We start from the raw sequence: 23,926 nt of genomic DNA on the forward strand, positions 1-23,926 counted from the left end.
GCCCTCCCTCCCGGCGGGGCCCCGGCACCGCAGCGGGGCCGGCCGCGGGGCGCCGCCGGCTCTGCCGCAGGGAGGGCCCGTCGCCCCCGCGCCGTGGCTGCGCCGGAGGGCTCGGCCGGCCGCCCCTCGGATCCGCCGGGGCGGGGAGGAGGGGTGGCTCCCGGTGGCCGGGATTCCCCGGGCGGAGGAGCGCAGGCTGTCTGGAACGGGGCGGCGGGGACGGCGCAGCTCCGTGCGGACCCTCCTTGGCAGGATCGCGCTCCCCCGGCAGCGCGGGCAGCGGGGGAGGGGGGTGCTGCACAGCCTCCGTGCGGAGCCGGAGACCCCCAGAGCCTCTCTACCTGCGAGCGCTGCCGCTACCGCCGCTGCTCCGCCAAACTGCTGACTTTCCAGAGCTTATTTTTAGCCCGGAGACTAAATATTATTAGCTACATTTCTACGTAGGAAGAATCGGAAGCGCGGGGAGGGGTGGGGGGAGGCACTAGAGATAGGGAGGGAGATGAGCAGAAAGCTTATCCGAATGATCTCCAGTTGGGGGGGCTGCGTTTGGGTTTCAGGCTTGTCAAACACACACACACACACACGCACACACACCATTAATTATAGCAAAGTAGATGCGGATACTGGATCATCAGCAATACATGCACGGCTCTCCCTTTGAGCCGTAGGTTGCGTACACAGAGGGGTCAGCTAATCTCCATGTAGGTAAAGATCAGCTGCGTCCCTTTATCTGTGAAAGATCAGTTGTGCACAGTGCCAGCTAGAGCCCAGCTGCATCTCTTTAGCTATGCAAAATCAACTTGCATCCTTAGCCAGGAAAAAAAATCCGTCGCATCTGCTTCTCTAGGTAAAGATCAGTTGAATCTCTGCCCAAAGCATTCATACACACATAGACGAGATTCCCAGGTTAAATCAGGCACAACTTAACTTAACTCGTAGTTAAATCTCACCCAGCTTTTCCTTCCTTCTCTAGCCGTCACACACACACACACCAAGCAGGCAGCAAGGTAACAAAACTAGGCAAAGAGCAGGCACCCATCCCCGCACCACAGAGAGGGAGAGGCAGGAGCCGGAGGGGCCGCCGGGGGGGTGCCCCCTCCGCTTACCTTGGTCACAGCTAACACCACGAGCGGTGGCTAGATCGCGGAGATAAATACTGGCATTTCCCAAAGTTGACACCGTCAAACCAACCCCCGGAGCTTGCAAGACTCTTTTTTTTTTTTTTTTTTTTTTTCCCTCCTCTCTTGTTCCTATTCCAGTCCGCACCGCTAGGAATTCAACTTAGCCCAGCTCCAGCGGGGCGAGAGGGCGGCGAGCGGGGAGGGGAGGGGAAGGACCGGGGGTTGGCGGGGGAGGGAAGCCGGTACCCGGTGCCAGCGGCTCCCCGAGCCCGCCGGGTCGCGGAGCGATGCGGAGCGGTGCGGTGCGGGGCCGCCTCCGCCGGCCCCGCCGCCGCCGCTGTCCAGGGTGCTGCCGCCGCCTCCCCGCTCGGCTGCGCTCCGCTCCGCTCCGCCGCCGCGCCCGCTGCGCGCCCGGGCCGCTCGTCGCCCCGGCCCCCCGCGCTGTCACGTGCCGCGGCCGCGCCGCTCCGCGTCCCCCCTCCCCTCCGGGGCAGCCCCGACCCTCGCTCCGCGGCGGGGAGCGGAGCAGCCCCCCCGCCTCCAGCCCCCCCGACGGTAGGCGTCAGGCGCCTCCTGTGCCCGCCGAGGGAGAGGGCAGGAGCGAGCCGGGAGAGAGGCGAGGGCCGGCGGCAGCCCGGCCGCGACAGCTCCAAGTTTCTCTCTCAGACGCGGTGTTTCCATCGCAGCCCTAAATCAAAGAGCGTCGCAATTAAAGTTACACTGTCTAAAACACAATTCTCCCGGCCTCCGCGGGTTACGCTCTTCGGCGTATTAAGTACTAGAAAGCCGAGCCCGTGATATTAGATACTGTCGTTAAGCAACATCTCGAGCTTTTTGTTGTAGTTGTTTTGTTCTTCTCTCCAGGTATTAAAAATAAGCTTTTTTAATAGGTACTCACCATTGTTTCTTTGCTGTCCTGGAGACAGAAGTGGCTTAAAATCCAGTCTCTCCAACAGATGCTGGAAGGTAATGTGTCTTGTTTGAAGTCATCATGTGAGAACTTCTGCTTTGCTCAGTGGATCGCCCACCACTTGGTGTGACTTATGAATCTAATAACCCTTTGCAATATCCGCAAGCTTAAACTCTCCACCACCTTGGTGCCTACAGAAGACAGAAAGCAACTGGCAGGGAGTTTAAAAAACCTATAGATTTACGCAAACGCCTTAGCTCAGAGTCACGTTTCCCTCCGAGTTCTTACGTGATCTTAATGAATGAGAGGGGTTACCAACCAACACAGTATAAAACGTGATCGCAGCCGCCTCCCAGGAAACCGGAGCGGGACAGTAAGTTCCCGAGGAAAAGTCCTGGCCGGCCGGGCGCACTGTGCAGTGAGCCCTGACTCCCACCGCCCTCCTTCCACCTCCCGGCTCGCACCTGGGGTCGTGCAAGACGAGCCGGCTCCGGAGATTTACGTTCGGGACAGGTAAGTAAACATTTGGGGGTTTGTTTGTTTGTTTGCTTGTTTGTTTTTTTTTAATGTCACGTTCACTGCGCTCACACGGGAAGTGCTCCAGGGACTTGTTGCATACCAGGTCCTGCCACAAGAGGAGCGTGGCACAGTTGCCAAGAGGAGCTCCTTCCCGAAAACCCTGCCTTTCCCGAGCCGCAACTTCCCCGCACACTTTTCCTCCTCCTCCTCCCTCCACCCTCACCGGGAGGCGCATCCCAAGAGCGGGCTGCCCCGCCGACCCCGCGCTGAGCCCCTGCCGCCGAGCAGGCGGAGCGGAGCGGAGCGCACCCCCGGGATCTGTCTTCGCCTTCTCCTTGTCCCCTTGTCCCCTTGTCCCGTTCTCTCCTTCTCCCCTCCCCTCGGGGCCCCAGCAGCGTCCCGACTCCGCCCGTGATTTCTATCTCTGAGTCCATTCCGGTCCGCTTGCGTTGAGAGAACACCCGCGCACCTGGGCGGAACTGCAGTCTCTTTCCCCGAGACAGGCGGCCGAGCCCCAGTACTGCTCCTGCCAAGGCTCACAAAGTCCTCGTCCCCATTTTGTCTTGGTATCTCGGGTTTATTCTCAGTGCCTGCCCCGCCTCCCCGGCTCGGAGCACCCCGGGGGGAGCGGGTGCAGGAAGGGCTGTGGGAGATGGTGGGGCGGGTTTCTCCGCCTTGGAAGGCGAACTGCAGACAACTGAACCTGGACTTGCCAAAGTTTGTGGGTGCTGCCTCTCCTAAGAAAAAGAGACCAAGACCGAGAAGCTCCTTGTTCACTCCCGTTCTCTCCTGATTGACTGTTGGAATTGCATTTACGGGTCATTTCTCTCCGGAGCGCCCGTTTCTCCCTCCCCCCGAGTCCCAGGTACCTCTGCCTGGGAGCCAAAGCAAGCAGCCTCTTCCATGACAACCATCTATGTTGATCCATGCAATAACCAGCAGATGCTGCCCTAAGACTGGTACAGCTGGTACTTTCCTGCCTCGGCTGTCCTGGGGACAAGGTGTTAGAAGAAAAGTCAAGTGGTGTCCAGCAAAGCTGCCCTGGGGAGAACTGCTGAATCCCTTCGCCTGCACCACATGCTGCCTGTGTGCCATGAAGAGGCAGAGCCCGTCAGAAAGCCTGGTGCTGATGTAACACTGCACCCGACGGATCACCCTATCCCTGACAGGGTGTCACCCGAGATACATCCTCAAGTATTGATCTGCAGTTCGGAAGCTGAAGTTTTCTTCCAACAGTTGGGAGTACTGGTAGTTAATGTTAATACTGGTCAGGAATACCAGTTTTAAGTGGCATTAAAGTGAAAAGAAAAAAAGTCTAAGTGTTTCAACAAGTGGACTTGAAGTGAGTTCTGCTTTCTCCCATTCTTCTAAGCAATTTGCTCCTGCCTTTTCCTCAGGGGAATAAAATAATTTGGTAATATCTACTTTGGGTAGTAAGTGGCGCAATTCATATTTTGACTACGTAAATACATATCTAAATCTTAAAGGTTTTTGACCCTGTGGAGTCCTCAGTGTTGGGTTTTTGTTATTTTTTTTAGTAGAGAGAACTTTACAAAGATGAAATATAAGTTAAAACATATTTCTACATACTTATATTATAGCTCAAGATACATTATATTTCATTGAGAAAGTAATTCCCTCTGTAGCCCTTGTAAGAAAGTACTTTGTTTACAGTACTGTTCCTCCCTCACTTCTCATTTCATCAACTTCTAGATGTCTTCATTTTCTGATGAAGTTATCAGTAGTTAGAGATGCCCAGGAGAAGCCTTTGGTGGATCATAGTATTCTATTGATATAATAATGTTAAATTTACAAAAAAAAAAAAAAAAAAAAAAAAGTCCTTCCACAAAAGCTCCCCAGGAAATCCACAGCAGGAAGCAGCATGGTGTCATCTCAACCCTGTCCAGATGCATTTTCTAGAGCAAATTGATGGGGTTTGCCATTAGTAATGAGGCAGAGTCATGCTGACAGAACCACAGGCAAAGATACTTCTTTAGAGAGCCAACTAGAAGAGCTCCTGGTCAATATTTCTGCTTAAGAACAGGACTCCACCTACTTCACTGGGGATAAGTGATAATTGATAACCCATCTCATTCTCAATAGACCAAATTAAGCACATGTTTGCTGAAGGGATAGTCTGCTTCAGATTGCTTCAATGCAATTGATGGAATAAATAGGCACAGTAATCAAGGGAATGGTACAAAAGTGTATGGAAGAACAAAAGGTCATCGGTAGGGTAATAGGGGATGCTATGGAGAACGGGAATTATCTGGCAGAAGATGAGTAGGAGGAGGTTATATATAACAATCACAGTTCTTTCCATTCTCAGGTGACATTCTCAGGTGAGAGAACAGCCCAGTTCATTCTCATGGACCAGAGCTGAAGTTGGGACATCAGTCAACACACAAAAATGGTGCAGAAGAGTCACTCCTCTGTCAGGGATTCCTGCTACAAGGGCATTAGAAAGGGGATGGAGTAGAATTAAACCTAAATGCCTATTGAGTTTCTAGGCATTTCCTTTCCCTACAGCTTGTTTCCAGCTATGTTTTTTATCTCTAGAAGAGCTTATCCCCAGGCCATGGGAGACCCAGCCATGAAAAATCTCTTAATTTGAGTTGGTGTGGAGGGTTATTTTTTCTTACTACCATAGAGGGGCACAAGTGACCCAAAGTTACTCCCTTGACAAGTCATACACTTCAGTAAAAGCTGGGACTAGTGAGTAGAGTTTAGCCCATCGTTTAAAACTAATAATCAGGTGGTCCACTTACAGCATATTGAAATAGGATAGCTGTTAGCATTTGCCAGAATGACATGGCACAGCGTTTGCTGTATGCAGGTAGTTCATACATATAAGGCAATGTACATCTCTTGTTCCAAGTCTGTTTATCTTGGAATTACATTGTTACCAGATGAAGTATACAGCTGCAGGACTTGACTTCAGTGGGGACTACTCATATGTAAATAGTGACATAACTGTTTAGCAGATGAGGCCTAATTAAGTGGGAATCAGCCATACATTTTCCCTCTCTTAGACAAAACAATGTGAAGAATACTGCAGGAGCATTGCTAGAAAGTCACAGCGCCTGAAACCAACCTGTGAAACACCCTGAAATCCTAAGCAAGCTGCAAACGTTCTTCTCCTGCCTTAAAATACCTTAGGAAACGATGAGCTGTTGCTGGTTGCCTTTTTCACATAGTTGAAAGACTACCAAAATATGTGGATAACTGGCAGGCACGTGCAGAAGACACCTTTCATTCATTATGTACAGCTGCTGCTTCAGGGACCACTGAAAACCCGCCTGAGACACCAACGTTCGCAATCCGAGCAGAATCAGACGATAACAGTAGCTGTCAACTTTACGGAGATGCTTCTGAAATAAGAGCTATGGTGACATCATCGCTGGTGTGAAACGGGGCTGCCAACTTCTCTCCATGCCAACAATCTAATGGTGTGTTTGAAAGAAAGGTCCCCCAGGGTTATGGTGTGCTAGTTTTGCTGGTAACCTCCTGCTTCTTCAACAGGCGGATTTGGCACCTGCCCTGCTACTGCCTGGAGGGTAAATACCAGCCTCCCAGTACGTATTTAGGGTAGCCTCCCATCAAGTGTTGATTTTCTGTGCCTGATTTCCTCCTCCTGCAGATTATCTTGCTCTGATATTTCCATCTTTCCCCTGATCTTCGCGCTGCAAGCGTTAGCAGTCTTTCACTCTGCCTCCTCCCTCCCTGGAAGTTTTCCTTTCTTTCTGAGCCTACTTGTCTTTAAACTGCGTATATTCCATGCTGGTAACATGCAGATGAACATCGTAGTCATGATCCCACTCAGATACTAAACAAGCCTCCCACCAATGCCTTGTCCTCCTTTAAAGTGCTAGAACATTTCAGCTTGCTTTCAGTCTCCTGAAAGTACCAGGAAATCCTCTGGAGTAGACGAGCAGCAGCACATGTGCTAGTTGTGGTTGTACCTCGGGGAATGGCTTGTTGTGAACTGCAGGTTTGCAGGGAGGAGAGGGTAAGGCTCCCACAGGAGGGTGGTGAACCCATAGCCAGCAGAGAGCTTTGGCTCCAACCCACCTCAGCCCACAAGAGAGGGGCTTCAGTGTCACCATCAGTAGGAGGTGTTTTGCACATTGACTTCTTTTAAGGTCGCAAATTGTGCCAAGCTCATATTCACATTTGGTAAATCCAGGAGAGACACCCAAGGGCATCGCAAGCTCAGTAAGCTTAAGGAAACCCAGCCCTGCCACAAGTCAGGATAAATCAGGGTTTCCATCATCCAAATTGCCTGGAGCATATACCTTGAGGTGCTTTAGCCAGCATTCCTAGTCTGTAGAGGCAATAGCACAGGTTACAGTGGAAGGACATGCATCAGGGCTAACAGGTGTCTGTCAGCATTGGGTCAGCCACCAATTTGCTGATGCTGGGGAAGTCCTCTGCTCTGCACTTACAGCTGTCTATAGGCAGCTCCATGTCCCTCTCATGGTGGAGTGGGGCTGTAGCTAGGCTTCAAAACCAGGTCTGAGGGTTTTGCATTAATTATTTATTTGCCATTGACTATGGTAAAAAGGCACTGCTGTAAAAAAGTTTTGCTTAGACTGTTTCTGTCATTCATGGGAAAGGTGTGTTTCAGGAAAACTTCTAGAAGGTTTTGTTTTTCTCAAACTACCACACATGCAAATGTAGTTCAGTGCTTGCATGGCACTCATTTAGGTTAGCTGCAAAAGACAGGAGATTAGATAAATGTAATGGAAACTATTGGCCCATGTAAGTTCTCCTGCCTGACCTGAGCAAAATGAGACACCAGGTATCTCTTACTTGAAGAAAACCAGAGATAGGGAGAGAAATCAGAACCTGGAGAAAAAGAAACATGACAGCTGTAATCTGTTACTATTGCAACCTGATTATAGGATTCGTTGACAAGGTGGGGGACCCTTTCTTTTGGCATTAAAGTGTACACCTTGCTTCATGTAACCACAGGAAAATATCTCCAGGCATGTCAGCCTTTAAAAGAGATTGTTTCTTAAATTTCCTTTGAAAAGAGAAAACATACCATGTGACCATGAACAAAATTAGCTACACCACTGCTTCATTATATTTTTAAATGCTGTTATACACGGTCCTGAGTCAGTAAAAACACCAGCACTGCCAATACAGAAATACCCTTAAAAAACTATAGGGGATTAGCCCTAATTGTACTTACAAGTGAAAAGTAAACACGTACTTTAATTCCTTTCTAAAGTTAATGTTTATAAGGAAACTACCTTCCCAACCATTTTAATTTACTTCTCAACAGTCAAATACCCATCAGCTTCCATGGGAGTTTGCAATAACAGCTCAAGGTTTGAACGTTGTGGAGAATGATAGAAACATGCTACTGTCAAGAACAAAGTATGTGTTGGAGAAATGATACACTGAGTTAGCAGAGAGCAAGGGGAACTGGATGCATATCATATAAGGATTATTAAGAGATGCTGGCAAGCTCTGAGTAAAAGTGACCCTTGACTTCATCTCAGCATTCATATGATGAGCTCTTTCAAATAGAACTACCTTCTCTGCAAGGCCCCTGTGTAAAAGAGGAAGAAGGTGAGATGACAACAGAAGAGAGGAATGGGGAAATAGTAATGTTGGATAAAAACGCTGAAGGAAAGTAGAAATACAGAGAAACTCTTATAAGGCTACCACTGAACTGAGGGCAATTAGTAAAATAATAACCTCCATCCAGGCTCTTGCAACAAGTTAGCTAAAAACACCTCCATACCAGCTATGTATGAAATTGTCCTGTCTATTTTTATCCTGTCATTTTCAGACTAAAATGACAAATTCTCCCCTGAGACAGTACTCACAACAACCAGGAAACAGTGCTAATGTTGACCTAAATAAATAAAGCTGCTCCTATGTAAGAATTCCTGCAAGGATCCTTTAAAACAGGATACTTTGAAAACACTTGCTGCAAAATGCATGTGAAACCCTGGGGGACAAACAGCCTGCTAAACACTATGGTCTCACTATCCCAGTTTGGCAAACAAGGTTGAGAGCCTTATAAATATGCTGCTGATAAAGACACGGGTACTTAGGGCAAGACTTTTGATGCCAAATGACAAGGTAGACCTTTCAGTTAGGGCACAAATGAATTTTCATAGAAAAAAAGTATTATTTTGTGGAGGTTTACACACTTTTTTGAGCTAAGGTGCACATGAAACTTTAACTATGTCTTATGGCAGTTTGCATGATGGTTTCTATCTCAAGTGGTGCTATTACTCCATTTTAACCTTTTGATAGGGTCATTCATTGCTGTTAAAGAGAGAAATTACACACTTGACCAAACAGATCTCTTTAGTTGTATTGTTTATTGAGGTGAATTACATCTATTGTCCTCATTCAATCTGAAGTTGTAGAGCTAAGATCCATTTCCAAAATGAAGCTTCACAAAGAAAGGGGCAAGTCCAGCTGAAAATTTTGTGGAGGTTTATTTAGCATTTCAGTGTAAGCTCATCAAATGCAGCAGTGTTAGGGGTTGTTGGTAAAAATATTATTGCTATTCCTACTTTATATTTGCATCACGAGTTTGAAGGTTTGTCTTTTCCATTTGCAGCCCACATCCTGCTGCAGCATCCTTTCCTTTGTTCTACCTGATAACCTGTCAAAAAGGTGGGCTGTTAGCAAAACCTCCACTGAACAGCAATTAGCAAGTCTTCTGTTTCAGCAGAGATGAAAAAACTGACTTTTTTTCCCCAAGACGCTGAGCTAGAATGGCAATTAGGGGCCATTATTTTCATTTAGTGCCCCCTGTAACGCTGCCCATTTGCCTTAAAGATGCTCTATGAGTCAGTACTTTCCTTACCTGTGATGCACATATGGAGACTTTGGGTATGCAGATGTCATTATGAATCAATCCACTTCAGCCAACAAAGGCTTTTCTCACCTCTATTTGAATTGAACTAGGTATTACCTATGCATTTTCTCTTCTACTTTCTTTTGTGATGTGCTCTCCTAACTACTTCTCATAGGAGCCGAAGTAACTTTTGTTTGTGACTTGGGGAACTTTATTGAATAAATATATCTAGAAGTGTTCCTAATACTGAACAGCACACAAACTGCCCGATTACTTTTAGTGTCTCTTATTGAACTGAAAATATTTTAATAACCCAAAAGATTCTTCAGTGAACCATGCTGGATCTGTGCAATTTATAGCATATTTAAATATTTTTACATAGGTACGCAAGATTGAATTCCAATATTTCTCTTTTGTATCTCTGAGCATTTTAATGCACTTCTGGGAATACTTACCTTTTATGATGAAACCAATATTTTCTAACATAAAGTAGTGATTTCTGCTTAAGTGCAACCATATGTATCTTAGGGCAAAGGATTTTGGTTCTAAATAACTGGTTAATGTTAAGCATCTTTCACAATGAAAATGTCACAAAGCTTTCTCAAAGAAACAAAGATAAAACACAGAACAGTAGAGCTCCTATAGTTAAGGATAAGTACTTTGGGGCACAACTACAAATGGAGATTTTTTTCAATGAAAGTGTAATAACTAAAGAGTTATGGGAGAAACACAAACCAAGTCTGCTTGATTTAATGAGCCTGTCTCTTTTGGTATGAATTAGATGATGTCCTATTTTAGTTTACCAGTCTGATTACTGGTGGGTAATAACACCACTAAACATAATTCTACAAAACTATGCATATAACTTATTCCTGAATCTGTACAGCATAAATCCTTCACCAATAGCAGCATCACATTGGATTATTTTGTTTCAGGCACAGATCTCAAATCTCTCAGAAACCTGAATAAATCTTTACAGCTTTGAGGGACATTTTTGTGTCCATTTTACAAAAAGACAAACTGAGGCAGAGAGCATTTAAACTGCCAGTAAATGACTCTGATAGTGCAGCTTGGTCCCTAAGCAGTTTACCCACAATAATAATGCCGGTCAAGATTTGGCAGTCCCAACACTTTTTTCTAAGAAATATATAATGACTCTTCTCCTGTGCCTGCTGAGTATATTACTTTGACACTGGGAAAAGATCCATGTAAAAATATTTGTATCATAATATCAAGGATATGCATGCATTCATACGGCCTAACAGCAGAACACTGGCAAGGAGTAATTATTAATTTGGTGGTAAAATCACTTTAGTTTTTTGAAATGTACACAAATTAGAAGCAAAAGCAGAGAACTTGAGCAAACAGTGAACAGGGAACAGCAATCAGATTTTCCATCTCTTATGTCTTCTTAGACTCACACTGTCTACCCTAAATGTTAAGGGTCACCTGTGGGTCACCATGTGTTTATTGCACATTTACTGCATGGCCTGCACCCTGGGGTAGTGAATTTGGAAGTTTTATGGAAGAGCTGTGAAATCATAGAATTGAATCATAGAATTTTTTAGGTTGGGAAAGACCTTTAGGGTCACTGAGTCCAGCTGTAAACCTAGCACTGCCAAGCCCACCACTAAACCACATCAAGATCTACACATCTTTTAAACACCTCCAAAGCTCGTGACTCAACCACCTCCCTGGGCAGCCTGCTCCAAACCATGACAACCCTTTCCATGAAAAACTTTTTCCTAAAATCCAATCCAAACCTCCTCTGGTACAACCTGGGGCCATTTCCTCTTGTCCTCAGGAGAAGAGGTCGATCTCTGCCTTGCCACAACCTCCTTTCAGGTAGTTGTAGAGAGCCTTAAGGTCTCCTCTGAGCCTCCTTTTCTCCAGGCTGAGCCCCCTAAAGCTCCTTCAGTCATTCCTCATTGGACTTGTGCTCCAGACCCTTCCCCAGGTCCATTGCCCTTCTCTGGATGTGCTTAAGCACCTCACCTTGTAGTGATGGGCCCAGAATTGAACATATAATTTGATGTTTGGCCTCACCAGTGCCAAGTACAGGGGGACAATCACTGCCCTGGTCCTGCTGGACCCACTATTGCTGATCCAGGCCAGGATGCCCTTGGCCTTCTGGGCCACCTGGGCATTTCTGGTTCACATTCAGCTGCTGCCACCAGCATCCCCTTGTCCTTTTCCACTGGGCAGCTTTCCAGACACTCTGACTCCAGCCTGCAGTGCTGCATGGGATTGTCATGACCCAAGTGCAGGATCCAGCACTTACACCTTGTTGACCCTCACACCATTGGCCTCAGCCCATCGATCAACCTGTCCAGATCCCTCTGCCTTCCTGTCCTCTAGCAGACCAACACTCCCACCCAGCTTGGTGCTGTCTGCAAACTCACTGAGGGTGCCCTTGATCCCCTTGTCCAGATCACCGATGAAGACATGAAACAGAACTGGCCCTGGGGAACACGACTTGTGACCAGCTGCCAGCTGCATGTAACTTCATTCACCACCACTCTTTGGGCTCAGTCAGTTTTTACCAAGCAAAGAGTATATCCATCCAGGACATGAGCAGGCAGTTTCTCCATGTGTCAAAGGCTTTACTAAGGTCCAGGTAAACAATATCCACAGCCTTTCCCTAATCCACTAAATGGGTCACCTTGCCATAGGAGACCAGGTGAGGCAGATGGACTGAAGGCACATGGTCATGGAGACAGGGGATGCTGCTGCTTGTGAACCGACAGTGGTTGTGCTCCTCACCTGGAGCCTTCTTTCCAACCCTGGCTGGGTATCCTTCTGAGCCCTGCCTTGCCCCAGAGCTCCAGGAGCCTGGCAGCAAGGCGAGCACAGGGCTCATCCCCCAAGTGCCCGTGGAGCCGGGGAGTGCTGTGCTGGGTGGCTGGAAGCACACGTGCCTGGGCAGGTGCTGGCAGCAAGCCTCCCCTGTGAAGCCCTGTGGTGCTGGGGGCCCTCTGTGCCACAGCAGCCATCCCATGCTGTGCCACCAGCCTCCTCTGGAATCAGGCTTTTCATCAGTCAGCACTTGGGACAAAGCACAGGCCTGAAGAGCACATAATGCATGCCAATGTTTTCCGATCTTTTATGGGTGAATCATTTTCTGGGCAGCCTGCCTTCCATCAGGAGGAGAAGGCAACCCAGATACTACCAGGGAAAGAAGGTGGGCAGATTCAGATAACTACAATAAATATAATTCCAGATTATTTGTTGGGATAACTCAAGATGTCTATCGTTATTAATAATCTGAGTTCTGTGCAGTTATGTGAGACCAAAACAAAACTTGGCCTAAGGTTTCTCTGGCTTTCAGAGGGTTTCATTGTTGGCTTAAATATGCAGTTCCTGTGAAGTTGCCATCTCCCATAATCTCATATTTATCTTTTTTCTTGTATTTCTCACAAGTCTTTTGACATTCCTTGCTCAGGAGTAATCCCAACTAAACCTAAAGTATGTGGTAATACTTCAGGGAAAAAATTGTGACTGAAATCTAGGAGATAAACCATAAGGTGAAAAACAAATGATTAATTGCAAATAAGTAGGTAAGAGGAATGCAATGACACACTAGTACCTCTCAATTATCTAAACTTAATCAGGAGCATATAAATCACTGTATCTAAACATGGCACCTTCCTGTACCACCAAGTCTCTCTAAAAATATATTTTTTGGTTGTAGGTCTAAAGAGCATTCTTAGAGAGTAGAGCCAAAACAACCCAAAACAACAGCAAGATGAAATGATTCCCACAAAAGTTGTATAGTTAATTCACAACATAAAGCTACATAAAGAGCCTTGGATGAAATTTGAAAAGTGCAACCCAGACTCTTAGTTGCTTAAATTGACATAGCACCATGACTTTGTGGAGCTGATCCACCTTGCACAAAGTATCTTGCACCCTTGCATCTGCCTGATCTACCTCGGGCCTCTTAAAGAAACAGGTCAAGAAGAAAACCAAACAAAAACTGTCCAAATCACTCCAATGATGGCTTGACTATATTGATTACTAAATGAAGTTTATTAAAAACCTTTTTCCTCACCTAATTCTTTATTATGATAAAGGCTTTTTGTTTTGCAAACTGATTAATAGAGCTTATTCTCTGTCATTTATATTTACTAACATAAATAGGCAAAAAGTGCTGATGAATAACCCACAGTCTCTGAAACTCAGTATGAAAGGCCAGTGCTCATAATCGTGAGAAGTAAATAAGTACAATGTGCTCTGTTGTCAACATTGCCCATCCTTATAGGTGCTGTTTTGTAAGTTTGATGTCTTCAGTTATTCTTTCCATTGCAGCTACGTGTGCACCATCAAAAGCAAGAAACACCTGAAATAGCTGTTCTGATGTCAGAGTGCACACTAAGCCCTGGAGACGGTCCTGTGCTTTATGGAGGGAAGCAGGAAATTGGCTCTTCCTCGACCAGCAAGAGACACTGTTGGCAGCATGTGTTCTCTCTCTAGCAGCTCCTCTGGAAGAAACAAGGTAGGGTTGGAGCACTTGGAGCCAGGAGGGATTAGGTACAGGTGACACCCTCTCGGCACATTTGTGACTGGAAGGCAGGAAACGTTGATAGGCAAGGAGGTGTTTGATGGGGGTCAGCAGCAGAGGGGATGGTGCTGGAGCCCAGGAGAGATGATAGCAAGAAGGGCCCAGTGGGAAGTGCTGTGCCAGTCCAGTACAGCAGCACTTGGGGAGATGCTGGTTCCTCAAGGATGTGAGAGCTTAGGTATCTCCAGTGCATCTGGACTGCAGGCAAGAGGAGGTATCTCCAGGTGTTACCTCCAGTGCAGCTCCAAATTCTTAGGAAGAGATTAAAATCTGAGCCTCTCACTTGGATCTCAGCCCTTGCAACTTACGTCTCCTCCCAAAGTAATGAAGGTTGGGATTCTGACAGGAATTTCCAAGTTTTCTTTACAGAGACTCGGCTGGTGGTCAGGCACCATGCTCCCTGCTCATGGGAGGAGATGCAGGCAGAGCATGATTCCCTTTGCCACTGCACATCCCCATCAGTACCAGGGGTGCCAGGCAGAGGAGGGCATGGGCTAACATCTGTAGAAATGGCAAAAAGGCTCTGACAAGTGAAAAGGCTGAGGGCTGTTGCCATGTAAAGGAGTGTCATATCCCAGAGTGAAAGGCTGGGCGTCATATTGACCCACTGCTTCCCAGTCTTCCCTCACACCTAATCATTGATGAGTAATGTAATATTTACATGCACCTGTATGCTTTCTACATGCAGAGCAAGACTGGCTATAAACCAGAATAGAAGTATTGCAATTTAGAGATTAAAAATTAGACTTTAGAGAATGACTGAGAGCAATGGCACAAGAAATGATCCTCTTCAGTTCCTAGTGCCTGTAGGTTGAAATGAAGCCTTTTCCCTGGAGGTACGCTGAAGGACCACTGCCAGCATGGGTGCTGCAGTGAAACCATGTCATTTGTATGAGATAGGGTAAAAAATAGTCAAGAGGACTCCATGTCTCTGCCATGCTCTCCCACAGATGTGGCCCTTTCACACGCAAAGCTCTTGGTTTACAGGAATAAGTGGGATTATGAGAGTAGGATCTGAAATTCTTAGTATTTTTCCTCAGTCTTATCAAAAGCAAAGCAACATCAAAAACTGAAGTTGAAGAAAATAATTTGAATCCATTATAATTATTTCCCCCACATAAATTATTGTGGCTAGATTGGTTATTGAACCACTCTGTCACACAACGCACAGTTCAATGGCCAAGTACGAAGGAGCGACAGTGCTGCTTCCAATAAACTCAGACCAGTTCAGGGTGTAAAAACCATCAGAGCTATGCAATCTCAGACTCCTTTACCTTCCCCTCCTACACATGCATGGTCTATAGAGCACACACGTATTGGTGAGATAGGTGGGAGCATGCAATGTGAGCCTGGATACCCTGGGAAAACCCTAAACCAAACCTACTTCATAGTTCCCCATGCCCTCCTGGACAAGCAGCCTGATCCCTCCTCTGAGAAGGTACCAAGAGCCCTGTGAGCTCCTTACCTCCTGGAGATGCTGGGAGGATGCAGCCTTCTGTCTGCAGGGCGCCCAGGTCCTGCCACCATGGAGTCTCACTGGTCAGACACCCCAGTGAACAGAGCAAGAGATTTGTGCAGATGTGAGGTGCTGGTTGTGTAACAGCCCAGGTGGTTCACATGTGCTACCTGCAGATAGGGATGAGGCACGGGGTGCCTGCAGAGGGTTTGCACGCTCATACATGCATGCCCCGAGGGAGAGCAAAGCGGAGCCCTTGGAGCTCAGTCAAGGCAGTGATTCAGAGGCAGAGCAGCACAGGCGGGATGAGCAGCTGCTAGACAGGTACTTGTTGGGTGGGCTTGGGCTAATTAAGCTGATTGGGGAAAGAAGTCAAGGATTCAGGAGTGAGAAGACTACAAAAGTGCAAGCCAAAATTCAGTGTCCATTAGCTTAATGTGTAATTTTATGGCAGTTTACAGACCTGTGCATGAGATCAAAGTGGAAAGCATCTATTTTTATATTGTGGAGGGATACTGAGCTGAAGATGAGACTTAGTTCACAAAACACAGTTTGGCTTTTTAGTCTTAATCCACCTCCTGTTACACACTCCTCTGTTCAAAACACCACACATCCTCATAACATCGCTTGCATGCAGGGTAGCCTTGTTTTGTTGGGGTCAGGGAGGAAATTGGTTTCTGATGCTCGGAATGGCTTTGTAAATGAATGATGAATGAAGATGCAGGCAAGCTGGGAGATACAGGGAAGAAATTGATAAATAGAAGAGAATGCCGTGGAAAAAACCCCAAGAGTATCTAAATTACTTACACAAAATACACTAGTAATTTGTGTGCTTGCTATTAGGTAGCAATGGCATCTCTCTCCCTGCTGCACCAAAACATGCTTTATATGCACAAATAAAGGAAACTGCCATCCACTCCAGTTTTTCTGTTATTTTGAGAGAACCCCCACATTTAATTTCCAAGCTTAAAAGGAAATAAGAAATCCAGAGCTCTAGAAATCACTGCTGTTTCCTTTCAGAGCAATTCTGCATGTTTGACATCTTATCTATTGTTTATGTCAGGCAAACAGAGACTGGACAACACAGAGTGGGCTGCAGCGGTGAGACGGCGAGTGAATACCTATGAGCCTCGGTGATTCATCGTTCCAAGGAGCTCTTGCTTTAATCACAGAGGGCTGCCAGATGAGGAAAACCATGAGGATTTATGACTTTGGGGCAGAGTGACAGCTGTCCTAGGCATTTCAACCCAAAACGACAAATCAATGCTTTTATTAGAAAGTGACATTATTGATGGTGAAGAGTTGAGCAACCAGACATCCTCCAGGACAAAACTGCCATGTGAAAGAGCAACCCTGTTTGACCCATGGAAAAATCAATCTGAAATTAAAGCTTTTCAATAGCTGAAGGATCCATATGTAGGATTCACTCTATCTAAGGTAATCTTGCCTTTCTTAGTGTTGGGCTGTCTGTCTTGTCACAGACACGAAGAAGCATAAAGTTTAGTTCTAGGACCTTGTAAGGACAAATTAACCATGAAGAGTCACTCAGCCCTGCCAGCATCCCTTCGTGGCCACTGCACTTCACTGCTCTGCTTTCACAGAGACTTTTTTACCCCCACTCTGCTGTTTTAGATGATGCTCAGTGTCTATGTCATGTTTTACATTAGACTGATACTCCCTTCACAACTACACATCTCCTCTACCACAATCAGCTGTGTCCTGTCTGCAAGCAGCAATGCCTGCAGGTCATGGAAAAATGAAAGCTTCCCTCAAAACTTGTGGATGGATGGTATAGTTAGAAATTAAGAGACCTGGGCTTTATCATCCTTTACAAGACACTTTACATCCACACTCACATGTGCAGGTGAATAATTTTGTTATCTATGTGACTTGGTTTCTCCATCTCTGAAAGGGAAAAGCTGCCCTTCTGGAGGGATTTTTCACAAAAATGGATTTGAATCTTTCAGTCAGGAGGAGACATAAAAGTGCAGATTGCTAATATGGGTAGCAGCCGTAGCATGATTACGCCTAGAAATAAATAGAATTAACTAAAGGAGGGACATAGCAAATTCCTTCATATATCCTACTGCACAACCCTCTGCATAAACCAAGAAATGCATTTTATTTTAGCAGAGGAACCTGCCCTGGCTAGAGCAGGGAGGTACAGGGGAACCTTGTGCAGACCAGTCTCCCAGACTGACCTGCTCCACTGATTGATACCTGATTTCTAGCCTCAAAGAAATTTCACAGGAATCATGTCCCCTTTCCAGTCCTATTATAATCACTTAAAGCTGGGAGACTTTCCAGCTTGCAAACACACAAAGATCAAGATGTTTCAACCCATAGCTGCTGTGAGCACTGAGCCCCATGGTTGCTGAGGTGGCCATCAGAGCTCCATCAGGGTGGTTCAGGGCTGCTTGACTGCTCTGTTTGATTTCAGTTCTCAGTAGCTGTGAAAACAGCACAAACAATCAATAGGAGGAGGGGAGGGGGCAGAGAAAAGACCTCAAATACTTGCTTTCCTACTGTACTTGCTTTCCTGCACAGTTATTTGTAGAAAGCAAAGTCAAGAGCAGTTGTGTTCACAAGCCAGTACCTATTTTGCTGTCACAAATCTGTGGAGCTGAGTGCTGATAATGGATAATGGTCACCTAGTGCTGCCAAAGCAATGCTTTTTCTTCAGAGAGAACATGAAATCTTGTGTGAAGCCCATTATGACACCGTGGTGTCTGCCTTGCTGTCTCCAAGGGATGCTTAGAAAGAGGAGAATCACCACTCCCAGAACTTCTGGAGGCTCCCACTTCTCACTCTGCAGTAGCTGACAGGCTATCATTACCTGGTGGGAGACCAAGCAACAAACTCACCTCCTCTCAGAAAGGCAACCCACGCAAAGCCTTAGGGCTGTCTGTAATAACACTCTCCTACTAGACTCCATTTGCCTTCAAGAGTGAGAAATGTAGCACTGGGGGAAGAGAGACTTTTGAGAAGCTCATTAACCACTTGAGATTTTGTTGCATCCTCATGACATAAATTTACAATTTTATTAGGAAATACTGCTTTTTTTTTTTCTTGAACTCTAATCTATTAGAGGGGTAACATCAGTAGCCAGAATCACCATTCAAGTTTCTGTATGGAAGTATGCTCACCTGAAACTTTCAAAATGTTACACCAAAATGTTGGCATAACATTTTACCACTTGTACTTCCTCTTCTGCAATAGGTCACTCTACCCACCACATATGCAAGATCAAGTGTTATTTCCAAGGATGTGATTTTTTCCATCACTGATGGGAGAGATGAGAACCATCTTCCAAGTCATTACTGTATCAATACTCAGTAAACATTAAAAATATTTTGACACATATAAAATAGAACAATATCATACAACGTCTTCAAAATGAAGAGAAGGAAAAAATAACAAGTCAGTGGCACATTTGAAATTCCTACAATAATGTGAAACACTATTCTACCATTTCTATTCTACCATTTCTTTGGAAAAGGATTTCCAGTGATGTTGCCTCTATCTGTGCAAGGCAACTGTTTACATGACTTGCTCCTAAACTCTATACATTTCCAGATGAAAGATAAAAAAAAAAATGGACAAGTTTAAAAATGTCACCTCAGCTGGGATTTTTTATCACAGGAGATTCTTAGTAACAACAATGGTTCATGGGATAAGAAGATGGAGTGTTTGAAAGAAAGAAATAAGGTGATATTGTCAAGATATTCCTGGTGACTTGAGAGCTTTGCAAAGATACAACAAAGCTGATGTTGTTGTGAGCCGTGATGCTGCAAATCATCTATCAGCTTACCAGTTCTGGACTGGAGAAAATTTGAATTTTGACTGTTTTCCTTCTGTCCAAAAGGAGATGAATAAGCAGCCTTGGAAAACAACACATTCCAAGATCTGCCACTAGAGTATTCCTAATGTCTTAAAGACCTGGGAGCCAACATTTTTAATTTTTTTTGGCGGGGCTGGTTGGCTTGTATTTTGGTAACACGCCTAATATGTTTTGCTTCACTCCTTAACCTCCAACAGCATAGCCAGATACTTTCAACATGTATTGTCACAGACAGGTGTGAAGAGTGCTGCATACAGAATGGAAAAAATGCAGCAGTGGCACACTCACATCTATAGCTATATGCACTCTTACTACCACTCAGGTGAGCTCAGCCTGAATTTTCCAGGCTGACATGTTATTTACTCTTCTCTCAACTGTGGAAGATTTTTTTGCCCAGAGCTCAAAACCTGCTCCCTTCTATCCAGGCTGGGTCTGGAGAATGGACCTGTCATGAGTTTCTTCCAAGAGGCCCCCAGCTCACCTCCCATCCCAGGTGATGTTAAGTTGTGGCTAGCACAGGTCTTTCCCATGAGAACATTCTCCTGTGTTTTATAAACAAAGATAAAGTTTGGATGTTGTTGAAACAGTGTCTCAAGATTTGGACAGTTCAGGCCTGGCCAATCAGGCCTAGGGGGAGGTTTCTGACTGACCAATCTGGGTGACCTCTGAAAAGTCTATATATATGTTGGATTCAAAATAATAAAGCGCTTTTTCTATGCCATGCTGAGAATCTGGGTTTTCCTTCTCTGCTAGCGGCTCAACAGCGACATTAAGTAAACTTTGGCTTTGAGGGAATTGAACTTGACCTTTGTACCCACTGCAAATACCTTCCTAGATAATGATTGAGTAATGAGGGAGATGAAAATGAGGAAGGACTCAGGAGAAAAATAGCATATGCAAAACTCAACTGAGCTGTTTGGTCACTGCATCCTTACAGAAAGGTGACAGGGGAGGTTTTGTGATGGATGGCATGTCATTCGCAAGAGCTCTGTCTGTAGCTGTCAGCACAGAAAGAGGTCCTTAAAATTCCAGCAGCTGAAGCTCTTCAATCCATCAGGAGAGAACACAGACACCCACCCTCCCCTCTGTCCAGCTCAGGAGCCCAAGTGACAAGCATAAGTCACAATCATTTTGCTTGTGCAAAACTCCTGGCCATGAATTCACAAGCAGTGCCTGGGTTACTGTGTGCACACTGTTATCTGTGCTGACAAGTGCATCTGCTCACAGGGGCTCCAAAATGCTCCCACCTGGCAGCAAACTGGTCAGAGAAAAGATTCTGCTGCTTATGGCGGGATCACTCAGTCATGGGAATACAGTACATTCTTACATGTGAGAATGACTGATTTCATAAAACACCTTGGAAATGAGATCACTGTTGTTCAAGCTTCCATTTGTAGGCATTAAAGTTCTATTGTAACCCAGTTAATCTTTTTTTCCCTTTTGATTGTCACACATCACATAGGGTGCAGAGTGGAAATTTTCTTTATCTGCCTTTGTTTGGATCTCAGCAGCCTTAATTTTTAATTGAAAGCCACAGCTCACACCAAAAAACAGATGAAATGGATTTGAACTTCAGTCCTTCGACTGAGCTTTGAGTACTTTATGCTACTTTAGAATAAAACAAAAAAAAGTGATCTGTGCAATTCACTTCCTCTTTAGAATGTTTGGTGAGATTTGCAGATTTTACCAGCTTTTCTCCCTGCAGCTCTTGGTTACTTGGTCTGGTTCCCATACTGCCCATTCTGGCTTAACACAGTCTAATTTCTATCAGAATAAATAGCATTTCCCAGTCAGTACAAATGCATGTGACTTCTTTGCCTGAATTCTAAATTCTCCACAGGTTACACCTGTGGCCAATATGGCCTGAGGGATAAAACAATAAGAAAGCAGGTCATTACTTGAGTAAACATGAGATGATGCCACGAGGAAGTATTTGGCTCACCAGGTGGCAGAGAGAAACAACAGCATTATTCTGCCTCTCTCCACTTCTTCATCAAAGTGGGCACCACTGGCCATTTTTCATATCGCACAGCTGTCCTCCCTCATCCCCTGTGAGTGAAGCTGTGGTTTCGGGAGTGATGTAATCCAAGCAGGGATCTGATCTCAACAGCTTTTCCTGCCATTGGTTTGAAGGAGCAGCTGGGGAACACGTGTGATTAACAGGACCAGCATTTCAATAGAGAGAACACAGGGCAGCTGACCGAGGATGGCACATCGCAGCATCCTCAGTTCACACTGGGGTAACCAAGGTAGAGATGTTCCAACTGAGGCAGATCTAGTGCCACAGCTCAGAGTCCCAATCATTCCATACTGACTTCTCTGGGCTGAAGGGGAGCTACCTGACGAAGGGAGAGGACTGGGGCTGGTTCCCAGTCCCCCTCCCACAGCCAGCCCCCAGGCTGGCAGGATCCGCTCGCTGACCTTTCCAGGAATGGGCTGCGTGTCTGAGTGAAGACTCACTCAGATCAACCCCCGTGACTCTGGATAAATGAAACACTTTGCCGTCTGGCATATCACTCAGATTCCCACGAATGGCACAAATAGTCACCGCGGCATGTACAAACACAAGGAATCTATTATTGGTGCCTCTTCCTTGGCTCGCCATCGTGACGTCCAACCTGGAGGCAAGTGTTAATGCCCTTATAAGGCTCCTCGCATACATTTAAATATGTTATCCTTTGGCCGATGATACAAACTGCTATCTCAGTAGCATACGGCATGGGGAGGTGGGAGATTTTCTTGGCTCTGTGGTGAGAGAGAAATTAAAAAGGAGCCTACAATGCTGAGTCACTGTGACAAATAACTTACTATGGAATGCATTCAGGCTTTAGCAGGGAGGCACCTGATAGTGAGTCAGTGACTGACTAGTGCCTCCTAGATTTTCCTCCTTGGGAAAGATTCAATTTAATGGGATGAAGTGCCAGCAAAAAGTCATTCTCACTGTTACCGAGACAATCTCACTAATTATACACATGGTTAAAACTGTCAAGTTGTGTTATATGTCACATAAGATGTGCATTTTTTTTTTTTTTTGGTGCGTACTGCATTCCCCTGTTATATAGCAGTTCAATGTCCCATTAAAAACACTGATTTTTAGGAGTCGGAAATTTTGCTAAACTTCAACTCTTTGGCTGTGTTAATTCAAGGATCGCCTCTCTTTTGGCTCAACTTGGCATGCTTATGGATGTCCTATTTAGTGTTCTGGTTTATCACTCCGTGGCACAATTTAAACCAAAATTGATAGTTTTGTGTTAAAAAAATTCCTTCAAGTTCAAAATGGGTAAGGATCTGAGGTGGAAGGTAGAAGAATGTAATAATTCTTTTGTTACTAGTAAAGTCAAATTTGCATCTGTTTAATCATGACCAAATTAGTGTGTCTTCTTTTCACCCCCCCTCCAGCCCGACTGATTTCCTCAGTCAGGGAATCAGGATCTTGCCCAGAGAAGTAGCTCACTCAGGACCATGGGCCTAGAGGAGGGAAGCAGAAAGGAGGTCTGGGCAGCTTTGTTCTGTCCCTTTGCCCTGGACCCCAGTCATGTACCTGCCAGTGAAGCAGCAGCATCAGGAAACAAAGCCTTCCAATATCTGAAAAGCTGCAGGCAAAACCCCTTCCGACTCACACATCTCCTTTCTGTTCACACTGCCTGGCACAGCTGCCAATTATTCTCAAATATTCATGCAATCTCCTACCCTCACCTGACCGAGGCTGCTTCTTATAGGAGACAACTTGCTGTCTTGCTGAATGTAAAAAGTATGGGAAAAATTAAAAGGCAAAGCTGTCACCCCAAAACCAAGCACCAGATCATTTTAGCCATCCCATCCTTGGCAGCAGGGTATCAAGGGACTGGAACAACATGATCCCTTCTGTGCTCCCATCAGGCTGCTCATCCAGTTGATGTTCCCTTCGTATTTGCCTGTGCTCTTGTTTTCAGAGAGACCCCATAGCATCAACCCTGAAATTCCTGAGATGCCATGCTAACCATTACATTATGGGAAAGGTTATAACTATTCCCAAACAGACCACAACCAGATGGAAAGAATCTTCCACCTCCACCTGCACTCCAGGAGGAGACATGAGGCTCAGCCTGGCAAAGGGAACATATTCCCTGAAGTAATTCCAGCTGAGAAACTGCAGTCAGGCTGCCCTTTCTGAGCACATGTATCATAAAGGCATGGAACAAACTGCTGCTTGCTTAAACTGCTAATTGGCAAGTGAATTATACTAATGCTGTTCCATGCTAAAGATTGGCTGCTGAAGGGTAACATCTGTTGCCCAGCTCACACAAGTTATATTGGTCCACTTGCCAGTGAATAGGGTTCATAAAGCTGGTCAAATATTTTTGCATGACACTTTTGTTTGTTTCTTAAACAAAAGTGTCTTTTTTCCCCCCAAAACAAAGCTTTTCTTGAGAAATGGTGATATCATCACCAATTTCACTGTCTTTTTTTAGCCCAGTGCACCTCTCTCCAGTCCTGTGGGACAAAGGGCCTCTTTATTTCCACCCCAGTCTGCTAAACCCTACTATTAAAGCAAATGGCATTATTGATAGCAGAGCAGAGGGGCAGCCAAGGGCTCTTCCAGGCCAGAAAAGAGGGGTGTCTAACAGGGCTGCAGGGAACTTCTCATTCCCCCAAAGCCAGCATTAGATCATTTGTGGTTACTGAAGGACTTTGGAGCGAGGCTGTCAC

At 45.7% G+C, this 23,926-nt stretch overlaps 1 protein-coding gene and 1 long non-coding RNA gene across 3 annotated transcripts in view; one reads left to right on the top strand and one right to left on the bottom strand.

Moving 5' to 3' along the window:
* The window catches only part of BDNF (brain derived neurotrophic factor), a 37,877-nt gene extending 35,637 nt beyond the window's left edge, over positions 1 to 2,240 (bottom strand). Inside the window, exon 1 of one of the 2 annotated variants that reach the window (XM_085062976.1) lies at positions 2,020 to 2,240. In XM_085062976.1, coding sequence (XP_084919102.1) covers positions 2,020 to 2,022 — 3 coding nt within the window. In that variant the 5' untranslated portion in view covers positions 2,023 to 2,240. Of the gene's footprint in view, positions 1 to 1,106; positions 1,413 to 2,019 lie in introns of those variants that run through there. The other variant, XM_085062980.1, reaches the window with a different exon arrangement.
* On the top strand, positions 2,114 to 19,732 carry LOC146436597 (uncharacterized). The gene is made up of 3 exons (XR_014852718.1): positions 2,114 to 2,544; positions 13,688 to 13,874; positions 16,460 to 19,732. It is a non-coding gene; the product is annotated as an uncharacterized LOC146436597 (long non-coding RNA).
* The last annotated feature ends 4,194 nt before the right edge of the window (positions 19,733 to 23,926 follow it).

The sequence above is a fragment of the Lichenostomus cassidix genome, chromosome 5 (genome assembly GCF_008360975.1).
Source record: "Lichenostomus cassidix isolate B80296 chromosome 5, HeHo_3.0, whole genome shotgun sequence".
Taxonomy (NCBI): domain Eukaryota; kingdom Metazoa; phylum Chordata; class Aves; order Passeriformes; family Meliphagidae; genus Lichenostomus; species Lichenostomus cassidix.